The sequence below is a fragment of the Microtus ochrogaster genome, unplaced genomic scaffold, assembly GCF_000317375.1.
Source record: "Microtus ochrogaster isolate Prairie Vole_2 unplaced genomic scaffold, MicOch1.0 UNK7, whole genome shotgun sequence".
Classification (NCBI taxonomy): Eukaryota; Metazoa; Chordata; class Mammalia; order Rodentia; family Cricetidae; genus Microtus; species Microtus ochrogaster.
The window spans coordinates 4,584,825-4,597,980 of NW_004949105.1; the positions used below are offsets into that span (position 1 = coordinate 4,584,825).

A 13,156-nucleotide genomic window follows, 5' to 3' on the forward strand; every position below is an offset into this window, starting at 1 on the left:
TGAGATTGACACAAGCTAGAGTTATCTGGGAAGAGGAAACTCGGCTGAGAGAATGTTTCTATTGCATTTCCTGTAGAAAAGTCTGTAGGAATTTCTTTGTTGTAGGACACTGATGACTGATATGGGAAGGCTCAGCTTACTGTGGGAAGTGCCTGTCTTGGTCAGGTGGTCTTCATCTGGTCCAGAGAGAAAGCTGAGCAATCCAATAGAAGCAAGCCAGTAAATGGGGTTCCTCCATGGCTTCTGTTTATGTTCTTGCATTCAGGTTCCTACCAGATTTTCTTTTATCATGGGCCATGATGAAAGTAAGCCTTCCTTGCCTTTTTTCTTCCCTCCCTCCCTCCCCCTCTTTCTTTCTTCCTTCTTTCTTTTACTTACTTACTTACTTTCTTTTTTTTTTTTTGACAGGATTTCTCTGTGTAGCCCTGACTGTCCTGGAACTCACTCTGTAGACCAGGCTGGCCTTGAACTCAGAGGACTGACTGTCTGCCTCTGCCTCCTGAGTGCTGGAATTAAAGAGGTGCATCACCACCTCCGAGCTTTCTAGTTTGTTTTGTGGTTCCCAGGTTGGTTTTGATCATAGTCTTTGATCACAGTACAGAAACCTAACTAAGATAGTCTTTTGGTAATGTTGTCTTGTCTCTCTCCCAACTCCATCCCTGCCCAACCATGTGCTTGCTACTGACCTAAATTCTCAAGCCAGGAATTCAGGATTTTTTGATATGTCTATTTAGAGGGGTCCCTTCACAGAACCTGACAACACAGCAGCTTTTAGCGGGTTCTAGCCGTCAGCCACTCTGGAATTCCAATGCTGTACTGACAGTCCTGGCCTGTGCGCTGTGTTTCTGGTCTCTGGTTGCTGGTGACAGAGCTACCGCAGAGCACCAAGGGATGTTTATGTCACACCTTTCTTTCAGGTACTGTGCCAGTGATTTAGCCCCTTGACTCCACAGTCAATGCCTTCTCGATTTTCAGACTTCCCAAAGGCGGTGTATTTTTTCCACAACTCTCCCATCCAGCTTTCACTGCTGAAGGAAGGGCCACCTTCAAGGCCACTGAAGAGGCTGCCTCTGCCACCACTCCTCCCCAACCGGGGACAAGTCTGTGGGGCACACTTCTGTGAGTACTATAAGGGACCCGAGGAGCATGGAGCGCTTGCCCCTGGAGAAAGCTGGGAGTAGTCCCAGCTGCAGGGAAACCCTGTCCTATCGGAAGGATCAGGACAGGACCTCAGAAAGGTCTGATGGCTGCAGAGAGCCAACAATCCTAAAGTTGGACACCAATCAAATTGTCAGGAAACAGGTTTGAAGGTCCTGGGATGCCAAACTCAAGGCCCAGTTAAAGGCTGCCCAAGCACACCGGGGACAGCGGGGCCTGCCTGCTGGGCACGGGGACCTCACTTTGGCCGTGCATCACCATTGGATTTATTCAGCGCGATCGGCAGGTGTCACTTCTCGTAGGTGCTGAAGCTTGGGCTAGAAGAAATGTTTTCCTTTCACACCTTTTGCTTGAATATACCTTTTTAAAATTTAAGTGCGAGTCAGTCTCACGGAAACTGGCAGTTAAAACACAGATCAGTACTCACGACCCTCTCTTTGTCCCAGGTCCGAAGATATCAGACCAGCGAGGAGCCTGAGAACAGGGACCGCTAAATCCCGAGTCCCTTCCGATCCCGCCTCAGAGTCCGACTCCGCCCCCTTACAGATCAGACCAAAGGGATGCAATGTTTGGCAGTAGGCGGAGTCGTACTGCTCCGCCCCACGCGGAGCATAAGCCAATGAAGATCGGGGGTTTGGCAAAGGAAGGCGCCCACCGCCCCGCCCCCGAGCTCTGCCAATGGAAGGGCGCGAGGCGGTGCACCCGGGCAGAGCGCGGACCATAGCGCGCGGGGCTCCGGGGGCATCCGCCGCTCGGCTCCGTCTGCGGGCCTTGTCCGCCTCTCTTGTCCTCCTCCTGCGGCCGCGCTGCCGGGCCCTCGCGCGTTGACGAGGTCGACAAGCAGCATGGCGGTGGAGGAAGAAGGGCTGCGGGTCTTCCAGAGCGTGAGGATCAAGATCGGTGAGGACCGCGGTGACTTGGGCAGCTCCCCAGACCCCTGCTCCTGGTATCCGGCTCGGCTGGACCAGCTACTCGTGCTTAGCCGCCCAGACAGCCTGGTTCTCTGTGGCACTGCGGGGGAGGCGGGACCTGCATCTGGGGCGTCTGTTTCTGTGCGTGAGCGCGCGTGGGTGCCTGCGTGTGTCCGTGTGCGCAGGACCGCTCCCGGACCGCTCTGGGTCTCGGGCGCCCGAGTTTACATGCACGAGCACTCGCGGTTCTGTCTGGGTGTCCCCACTTTAGGGATCAGGTCTACTGATGTCAGTCTCTGGGTGTCCCCTTCCCACTTGTGCGCAGGAACTTCCTTCCCAAGGAGGGGGCGCCCCTTCACCCTTTCTGCTGTGCGGTGCTGCAGGCTTCGGTGCCGTGCGCGCGCGACTGATGTCTGCGCGCTGCAGGCATGGTGATGGAGCTGCCAGCACCTCCCCCTCCTTTCATTGAGAACTGGCCGTGGGAGCTGTGGCCGGCAGGCTTGGCATTCAGACTGCTCTCGGTTGTTCCGGACTTCTGCTGCAACGCTGGGGGCAGGGAGTGAAGTAGAACTGGAGTGATTTGGAGAGGACTTCCTGATTTTTTTTTTTTTTAAATCTGGAGAATTTGCTTTTCCCAGTTGCTTTTTTTTTTTTTCTTTAAATCTTGTGAGTGATGTGTGAGTCCACTTCCTAACAGTGGTTTTCTGAAGTGACCGTTACACATCAAACCATTAACGCACTGGGCAAGGGACAATTTTCTGGCAGGAATTCTGGGTCCTAGCGCGCTGTTCCTGTAGTCTTTCCCCCCTGAACTGCGTCCCACATACTGGACTGTTCCCATGTCAAAAGGCCTCTAGTGGGTGGCAACAGCCACAGTCGAGTGTCGGTTGTTGATGACATTCGATGCTGGCTGAGGAATGCCAGCTACTCGCAATCAGCGTGTTGCTTCCTGTCTGCCTTATTTTGATTTTGAATCATCGCCGAGACAGTTTGATCTTTGGTTCAGAGTGCTGCGGATACCATGTGGTGCTTGGGCTCCCAGAGGGCATGGGAGGGAGTTCTCTCTCTTTTGTGCCTGGAATTGTTGTCAGTTTCAATCTGAGGAATGGGGCTGCTTCTGGCCGCTGTGGGGCCAGGCAAAGGGCACTTGTGTGAAGGCAGCCAGCTCCAGTTTCCTTCAGCCAAGACCATCTCACCGAGTGAGTCCACCAGGCTCCAGGGGTACTGTGCCCTTCTGCTCAAGGACAGCAAGGGGGAGGGGTCTTGTGGGATACTGTGAGGGGAGAATCCAGGCCTTGGGTCAGCAGGACAGTGTGCCTAGCTCCTGTCCTAACATCAGCTACTGTGTACACAGGGAAGGGTTTTAGTTCTTATCAAACAAAGAGGATGTCTCTTCCACAATGACATAGTAAGAAAGACAAGAGCAGAGGGAAGGCTCTGATGTCCAAGACAGTAGCCCAAACCATCGGCCAGATTAGGGGCTTCACTAGGGGAACAGGGGTGGGGGCAAGTCTTAAGGTCTCCTTCTGTTACTAGACTTTGAATAGGGGTGTGATTGGAGCCTTCATTGCCTCTGATGTCATAGGGGACTGGGCAGCACTCAAATGTTTAGGTTGGGTACAGGTACCCAAGCTCCAACTGTCTGCTCCCCAAATGTGCTCCGTCTCCAAGAGGTTCATCGTTCTCAAAGATTCTTACCCACAGGGCTACTCAAGGGCAGAGGGTAGTGTCTGTGTGTTCACTGGGTGAAGTATGCAGCGAACACAGTTCTGCGTATAGATCCTGCCTCCTGTGTCTGAGCACAGATGTGGCTTAGCCCTCTGGAGCCCAGAAAACAGCTGTGGCAACTGGTGTGGGTTTGGTGTTGCTTAGCTGCCCTTCTTGTCTGATACTGGGGTCCCCGGGGGAATCCCACCAGAAGAAAAAAAAAAGGACTCCAGCAAGGTGGGTGGTATGCTGGCTCCCTATGGGCTGGGCTCCTGGGTTTCCTTTTGCAGTTCTTGGTTTGTGGTCAGGTCACTCGATGCTTAACATCTGCCTGAGTGTCGCTGGCTGTGTCACTGTAGTGGACTCGAGGGCAGGGGTGTTGACCGAGCCTGCCCCTGTTTCTCCCTCTTCACACACACACACACACACACACACACACACACACACACACACACACACTCCTCTGAGCCTTGTCTCCAGGAACGCTGGCTTCTAGCAATCCTGCTGGTGACTTAGAGGGTGACCCAGATGAGCCTCTTTCTGGTCACAGCCATTTCCCCATCTGGATAAAGCAGGAGTCCATGTGGGCTGCATCCAGTGGAAGGGCACAAGGGTGTGACCTGTCATAGTCAACACCCTCCCCCATCCAGAGAAGGAGAGAGACAGTTGCCCCTATAATCATATAGATAAACACCGTTGCCGCTGTTGCTGTAAGGACTTAGGGAAGGGCCGGTGTGACGAGGCTTGGCCTCCTCTTCTTGGTTTCAGAGCATAATGTAGTACTTGGTTTCACCAGAAATGAATCTCTCTGTTCTTCCTCTTTCTCATTCCATCTACGCTTTGAAGGAAAGGCCACATAAAAAGTTAAGATTCTTAATTTAAAAGAGAGAGAGAGAGAGAGAGAACATTTTCAAGTCCTGTCTTGAAGAATCGGTTGCTTCCCCATTTAAATGTGCAGGGTTGTTTGGATGTGTTCTTCTGTGCACTTAGAATCTTAAGTATCTGTGGTAACAATTACTGCTTTGTTTCTTCAGCCATCACATGTGACTGACCCACGCTTCCTTGAGGCTGCTGTATTGAGGAAGTGTGTAGCCCAACTCTCTAGAGTCGATGCCGCCTGGTGATTGGGCAGATAGCTGTGGCCAGAGCTCATCTGCCCAGCAATGCTATTTTGGGCCCAGTGTTCCCTGGGGTTGCAATGTAGCTTCACTTCCCAGTCATGTTTTCCTTTTGCATAATATTTATTACTTGTTTTTAAAAAGTGCCTCCCTGGATAAAAAACATTGAATGCTGTAGAGGTAATTATCATTTGTGAATTAATAAATAAAAATTCTAAATTCTGGCTTTGCATTCCCAGACCAGAAATGTTCTCTTGCACTATTGTGGCTTTGTTCATTTTCTTTCCTCTGAGGTCTTGGCTGAGCTCTGTGGGTGCCCAGGAAGGCAGACTCTGCATCCTGCTTTTCCTTGGACCCTTGGTGACTCCAGTCCATCTATGTGGATGTCACAGCAGCCTCTTTGCATCCTGGCTGGCTCCGTAGTCCTGCACTAAGGTTAGAATGTGGATGTGGAGAAGTGGGATGGCTAGCAGAGCATCCGGCAGGACTGGGTCGCTGTGGACCAGGGTTGGTTTCTTAGGCTCACTTTTCTTCCCTGCCTTCCTGCTGACAACAGATTCTAACCAGGAGCAGGAGGAGCCAGTGAAAGGAGGATGGGCAGAAGTGCAAACTGAGGGCACACAGGGCTGTGAGCCCGCCTGGCTGGTCAGCTGTGAGTGGATAGCAGTTGGCAAAGCGCTAGATCAAGGCCCGGGAGCTCAGGGCTCTGTTAGCCCATTGAGCAAAGTTGTTCTCTCAGCTGGCCACAGCGTGTTGACACCAGGGTTGCTGCAGGCCATGGATCTGCAGGAGGCAGTTGTATTTCCGGGTTAACCCAGTTGTCATGGGCCGGCCAAGGCTCGGTCAGAGAGAAGAGGTGTTTTGTGAGTCATGGCCTTTGTGATACAGTCGCTTCTGGGCCTGAGTCTAAGAAGATGCCATGTGGGCCAAATGTGGTCCTTGGCATGGGAGATTTTTAGATTCCCTTGAGCTCTCTCATGCTAAAATTAACTTGGGTATTCCATTAACCGAACTCAGCTCAGCTGCCTGTGCTATTTTTAACTGCCCGGGACTAATGTGGAGATCTAGGCTGGACCTGTGGAAGCTAGGGAAGCTCTGGCTTGGACTGCTCCGACCTGCTGATCCAGGTGCTGCCTGTTGGGGCGTCAGATTAGTGAGCCTGGTTGGTGCACCTATGGTAGGCAGAGAAATGCAGATTTCAAGCGAGGGTGTGTGTGCACATTGTCTCATTAATTTTAAAGATTTTGGTTTCATTGTTTTATTTATTTGTGTTCGTGTATGTGCATGTGTGTGTACATGTGTACGTGTGTGTGTGTGTATGTATGTATGTATGTACACATTCATGCCATACCTGCAGAGGCCAGAAGAGGGTTCTGGATTCCCTGGAGATGACACCGAGGCAGTTGTGAACTGCTCAGCTGTGCTGGAAAAAGGACTCAGGTCCTCTGGAAGAGCGGCAAGTCCACGTAACCTCTGAGCCTACCTCATTAATCATTAAATTTAAATTCTCACAACCTCATGACATTGATGTTCATGAAGGGATATATATATATATATATATATGTGTGTGTGTGTGTGTGTGTGTTTATGTATATAATATCTATGATATACATGTGTATATATATGTGTGTGTATGTACACACACACATATATAATAGCCAGCCTGTGTCACGTCTGGTCATTTCCTGTCAGTTCATAAGGCCTTTTACTTCCTCTATGATCTTAGATTTGGCTGGCAGGCTGAAGAGGAGCTTTGGAGGGAGGCGGCAGGATGCTGAGGATGTTGAACAGGGCACTGGTCCATGCTTGTAGACAGCAGGGCTGTGCTGACTTCTGTGCTGGTTGAACACGGCTGAGACTCACTGACCAGCAGGATGGGTGTCTGAGAGGAGCTGTGCATCCGAGCAAGGAGATGAGCCTGCGGTCAGACTGTCACATAGTAGCCTCAAAGTGATACGCAACAGCCATGCCTGGAAGGCAGAACGTGTTTTGATTTGATTCCCTGAAGCTCATTGTGTATCTGAATGCATAAGTCTCACATGCATTCACTTACTGAGGAGTTAACTGCAACTGGCTGAGGGCAAGGGACGGTGTGTTTTAAGTGTGGGTATGAAAATGTTTAGCAAAAATATGGATTCTGCAAATCCTTTGAAGGTCCAGCTGGTTGCATGACCTTGGAGGTGAGCTAGCTGGTCTTTAGGACCAGAGCCCCAGACAGCCAATGAGGAGAGGAGGTGATGGTTCTTTCTTAGACTCTGAGACTCAAGAGAGGGTAGTGGTTGGTTCTTGATAACTACAGTTTTTATTAGTTGAGCCCTAATTTCTCTGACCTTAGTCTCCTTTGTCTAAGTGGAAAGTGATGCTTCTGTGGACCCAGCCCAGGGATTGCACATGCACCAAAGACCGGATCTTCGCTGACAGAGGCAATGTTTCCAGTATAATTTGAAGCTGTTGGTTCTGTTAATTTGTACAAATTAGAGTTCCGCCTAAGCTGTGCATAAATCAGAGAGGTCTGAACTTTGATTAGTGGGTAGGGGCTAAAGTCTGAAGAGAGACGGCTTTAGCTCTGCCCGCGGAGAGAGGATTCCATGGATCTATGGACTCCAGTGTCCTTCCCTGCCTCTGATAATATGGGGCTGGTTATCTATACAACTTGGAGCATAAATGATTTGGCCTGGAGCTTCCAACTAGATGAGTAAATGGTCCTCCCCACAGGCAGAAAACACGTGTAGGTAGGTCATGTCAGGACTTAGATATGGGACTTGTAGATGCTGGGTGGCTTCGGGAAGGCACAAGGTGAGTGGGGGATGTATAGCTATGCATGTTGGGCTGAAAGGGACCTCATGGGTCACAGCTGGCCTTCTGTAGGTGCCTGTCAAGGTATGCTGTCTATCCATCCAGTCAAGGTATGCTGTCTGTCCATCCTGTCAAGGTATGCTGGTCTGTTCATCCTGTCAAGGTATGCACCAGTCTATGATGGTGCAGAGGAGGCGCCACCTGCACACTGGAAATGTTCCTGCTCCGACCAGATGGCAATCGTGTACTGAAGTGCTCTCTGTACAGCCCCATAGCCAGAAGTCCAAGGAACGAAACAATGGGGACAGAGCAAAGTGAATGCCAATGTTAATATGTCATGGAGCATCCACTGAAGGACAAGGGAAGCTGCCTCTGGGCTGTTCTGCGCAACGTGAGACCAGTTCTGTTTCCTTGGGTTCCAGTTTGTTCTTTCCCTCCCTGTGACGAGGCTACAAGGAATGACCCTGTAGCAGTTGAGCTCCTCCCAGGGTTAAGACTGTCAGTCAGGCTTCTCTTTGATTTTTTTGTTAAGAAAATAATTAATTTTTCTGTCTGAAAGTGCTTCCTATTGGGACTGTCCTTCTGCCTGTTAAAGCCATGCTTTCTTCTCCAGGTGGGTTTTCTTGGCACGAAGCAGTGATTCTCCAGTCAGAGAGAGTGACATCTAGGTTCTGAGTCCACGCTTGGGGTTTGCTTTGATGCTGGGCCCTGCTCAACTTGGCGCTGCCCCAGTGCCAGCCTCTGCTCTTCCAGCTGAGAGAGGAGCTGAGGACACACAGATACCTATGAAGGGTGGTCATGGTCCTGACGGGTATTCCTCACTGCCATCCAGGTCGCAGAGAAGCAAGGTTGCCTCCCACTAAGGTGTCCTGTGACATGTCTGCTTCATAGCGCCCAGGAGTCTTCATGGTTAGCAAGGGGTGGAGCTTGTGGACTTGTTTGCCAGAGAGGAACGAACTAGCCTCCAAATGAGTTGCCTGTCCTTCTCAAACCCTTTTAAAAAACAGCCTGCATGGGACTAGTCTGTGGAGCACACCCTTCACGCTGAGCAGCGCTGGTGTCCCCCGGCAGCGTGGAGTAGAGAGAGCTGAGGAGTCAGTGTCAGGGTGACTAGTTGCAAACCCTGTACCAGCTGAGCTCCATCTTGTCCAGTGAAACCGCCAGACCCGCGTCACGAATCAGGGCAGCCTAGAGATGCCACTCTCTTCTCAACCTTGGCTTCCGGGGGACTTGGTCTCCCTCTCTTACATATTCCTCTCAGGAGGGGTGAGATTCATTCTGTCCCAGGATAGCTGCTGCCTGGAAAAGAAAGCCTGGCTTTGGAAAGCCAGATGCGGGTGGAGCGTGGTTCAGTTTCAGTGTGGCGACGTATTTTAGTCCTAAGACCCTAAACCTCTGGGCATCTACTTTGTTTTGGCTCTGGATAACTTGGGATTTTCCAAGGCGGGGATCAGACTGGGGCACAGGGCCATTAGCATTAGTCCAGGAACATGAGGCTTTTCCGGAAAATTCATCCGTGTGCAAGCCCCAAAGGCCCTGGCCAGCCTGGACTCTTGTCTAGAGTCTGGGATGAGTGCTATGACAAGGCTGGTTTTCCCATGGCCTTTAGGGTGAGGGCCGAGCTGGGGAATTCCAGACCCTTGGATCTGCAGATGGCATACTCAGCCTTCTTGGGAAGCCTTGCTGAGCTGGCCTGAGGCCCTCCATGTAGGCAGCCTGCTGCAGGATGGAATTCTGGGAAAGCTTAACCACCACTGAGCCTGGAGAGGACACTACCTCTTAACTCAATGGCTGATCTCCAAGACTCTGCTGCTGGATTCGGAGTTTGTGCCAGGTTTTCTTCTGCACAGCTTCCTCAGCCGGATCCCGAAGAGAGAATGCATTTCTGCTCCCCAGCTCTTGAGCCCGGCCCTAGGCTGGGCACAGGAAGGAGGAAGCAGGCTGCTGGCTCCAAGCCTGAAGGGGCACTGAAGATAATTCCTGAGTGTCAAGGCTATCTCTTAGCGGTGGTGATCAGAGCTGTAAGGTTGTTGACCTAAGAACACACAATAGGGCATTTCCTCCGCGTGGAAAGCTGAGTTCTAAGAGCTGGAACTGTGCCCTGTGCTTTTCTGTATCGCTGGAGATCTGACGCCGGGCACTGGGGTTTTCTGAGGCGTGAGGTAGGGAGAGAGAACTGAGCTGCACCATGAGACCTACATTCAGGTTAAGTCAAAAGCCATTTTCAAGGTGTCCTCTTGTGATGCCGTTAGGAGTTCATTTACACATATACATACGTGTGTGTGTGTGTGTGTGTGTGTGTGTGTGTATGTGCGCGCTGCGGCCACTTGCAGGGCAGAGTTTTGTGCCCCAGTATGCAAGGTGTACAAATTGTGTTGAGGGTTGGGGTTCTTCTTTTTCTAAGATCTTTAACAACAGGAACAGGTCACTTCTGGCATTGTGAGATTTGCAAAGTTTAAATTAGTCCTGATTTTCACAAAATCCTTTACTTTTCCTGTTACCTGCATGGGTGGGGTATTGTCACCTGGGGTCCAAGACAACTTCAGACAGCTTGCCTCTGCTACTGTGACTTTGGTATCTGGGTATTCTGCTCCTCTATTCCCACACCATAAGAGCTTTTCTCACGATTGTTTTGGATTTTTATGGCTTTTATATTTATTTGTGTAGCACAATGTGGCTCATGTTTTGGGCCACAGCGTAGAGTTTTTCTTGTGGCGTTTCTTCTGTTTGTTTCTGACCTGTTCTTGTAGATGGCTTTTGTCAGGCCAAGGCCCAGCCTTTTAAGCTGCGTGCTCAGGAAGCCATAACGAGACCCACATGAGTCTGGAGCAAACTTGAATCCTTATCTTTGGGAAGGAAGGCATGGGCAGGTGCCGGAGCTTGAATTCAGTAGGTAAGACGTGACCAGGGAGCCCAGGCCGGGATGAACCATTGCCTGTTAAAGAGAAGCAGGAAGCAGTTGCCTGCAGATCATTGTGTTTTGACAGTTGTTGGGGGGAGACTCGTGGGCACTTTCTACCTGTTGGCTGTTTCAGACAGAGCTGGTGCAAAGCCCTGTGCCAGCTGGACTTTTGCCAGAGCATGAATGAAGGCCCTGCTGGGACACCCAGCCGCTTTGAGCTGCGCCGGTTGCACAGGCCTCTGGCTATTCCTGGGTTACAGTTATACAGCAGCGATTCCCTTGAGGAGTCCTGAAGGCAACATCTGAGACATGAGCGTGGCTGACCAGCTCCCCAGCTGGTCCCATCCGTCTGGAATCTGTGACATTCCTTTTGCTGTTGATCATTTCCTGCTCTGGGCAGGACTGCATTTAGTGTTTAGAGAGACTTTCTCAGTATTGGAACCCAGGAATGTGTTTATGCATGTCCCGAGTGGAAATGAAGGGTCACATGGAAAGAAAAAAAATTTTTTTTTCACTGTTTTTGCCGAGTGTCTTGATTTAAATTTTGTTTCCTGAAGTATATTTCATGACGTCTGCGGGGAAACTTTGTCTCCTTTGTTGTCCCCTTGCTGAGCCCCAGGATATGATTTTCTCTAGAGGGCTTGAAGGAATGGATCAGGAGGTTTTGGCAGGCAGAGAGTTCCCACGGGGTCTTATGTCCCGAGTCAAACACTACGGGGGCGGGGGCGTCCTTCTTGTGATTGTTGTTCTTACCCTCCACAGTGTAGTTCATTCCCCAGCCCCAGGGGCACTCCACAGAGCCCCCACCTCAGGGCCGGGCTGTCCCATCTCTGTAGCACCCTGCACCACGTGGTGCTGTGGACCTAAGAATGCAGCTGTGTTGCTGCTGGGTAAGGGTCTGGCGGCTGATGGGCTAGGAGGGTCTGGAAGCTGATGACTGGGCAGGGTCTTGAGGCAAATCAACTGCTACAGTTTGGAATATGATGGGCAGAATCGTGGTTGTAAGTATATATCTGGATTCTGGTGTGTTTCAGAGTGGCTGGTTACCAAGAAAATGTAGGGTAGGTGTTCGTCGGGGAGGTTCTGACTTGATTAGGGGTCTGCACATAGGTATCGTGTGTTGGACTTCATCTTCCTCCTGAGATGCTGCCTCAGTTTGCTGGTCCTTGTCATCAGGGCAAGGAAAGAGTAACAGGACAGCCCTTTTTCCAGAGTGAACATCAAAGAGAGGAATCAGAGGGACTCTCATGGGCTCGAGAGGAAATTTACTTGGACCTTGGCCTTCCTGGTCATGAGCTGATGGAGATGTAGGACCCCCATCATCCCTACTTGCTGTCTCGAAGGGGGCCTGTTGCCCCCCAGATTTGCTCTACACGGCTCAGAAAGCTATGGTTTCGGTCAAGTCAGACTGAAAACTGGAAGGAGAGGCTGTTGAGTGTCTTGTTTATGCGTGTCCGTCAGCACCTTTCACCTTCTTCCCAAGCTGAGAGCCGTCAGCACAGTGCACAGCAAAATCGATACTGTCCTCTGCACGGGTCTGCCATCACATTTTTGACACCCCCCCCAACGTCATTCGGTGATGGTTGGGACTCTTGTTTGTTACATGGTGGATGCAAGTCCTGGGCTTCCATGGGGCATGGGGTGCTGAGGTGGAGCCCTTGTTTGCGTGCATTCTTGAGCAGCACGCTGGGAAGAAGATTGCAATGGGGATACTGTTGAACACTTCTGAAGACCAAGCATGTGTCAGGCTCAGGTCCCCCCTTCTTCTCTTCAGGAAATAGAGTATCTCATCACTGTCGGTCACATTTTGGGAGCGTGGAGCAAAGATCTCTTTGCACATCTGCTTGAGAAAAGACTCCCGGGCTGTGTCTATGTGGCTGCTGCTTCACAGTCTTGGGTGTGGCTCCGAGGGGTAGAGGCCTCTGCGGTTTACCATCTGGATGACCTTCCTGGGTTCTGTGAATTTTCTGCCCCTTGGTTTAATGTACAATGTGAATGATAATGGCTCCTTTCTAGTAGCGTGGAGAATTGGATAATATGTGAAGTGCCAGTTCTATGTGGGCACAGAATCAGTCGGGCCTGATGTTGTCATTGTTCTCTTCTGGCTTGTTATGTCATCCAGGCGCAGTGTGGGGGTTGGGGAGAACCAGCGTCTGTTCAGGGTCATAGGACTCCTGCGGGTGAGCCAAGGGCTGGAATGTGTGGCCAGCAGAAAAACCTACAGATGATGAGTGGGTACAACGCGTGGAGTTGGGCTGGGAGGGTAGGGATCTGTGGGACCCCTGTAAATCAGAGCCTGGGCTACCTGCCATGCAAAGGCTTTGGGTCCTGCATTAACTGTCAGTATTCAAATGTCTTCCATAGTGTGTTCAGACCTACCATGAAATGCTAGCCGTGGTGTGGCCCTGTGCCTGCATACAGTCTTTAGACCACGACTGCTGCAGCGTGGCACCACGGTGTGGAGTTGCATAGCAAGGCTAGCAAGGCTACCTACCTTCCCCAAAGCTGTGGCTGGGCTCCCTGCCACTGGTGACAAACGGAACAGGATACGGAAGCTGAAAGAA

At 51.1% G+C, this 13,156-nt stretch overlaps 1 protein-coding gene across 1 annotated transcript in view; it reads left to right on the forward strand.

The window, feature by feature from the left end:
• The first annotated feature begins 1,872 nt into the window (after nt 1-1,872).
• Rasa3 (RAS p21 protein activator 3) overlaps nt 1,873-13,156 on the forward strand; it is a 98,301-nt gene continuing 87,017 nt past the window's right edge. Inside the window, exon 1 of the mRNA XM_005366252.2 lies at nt 1,873-2,058. Within this exon, the coding sequence (XP_005366309.1) occupies nt 2,004-2,058 (55 nt within the window). The 5' untranslated portion in view covers nt 1,873-2,003. The remainder of the gene's footprint in view (nt 2,059-13,156) is intronic.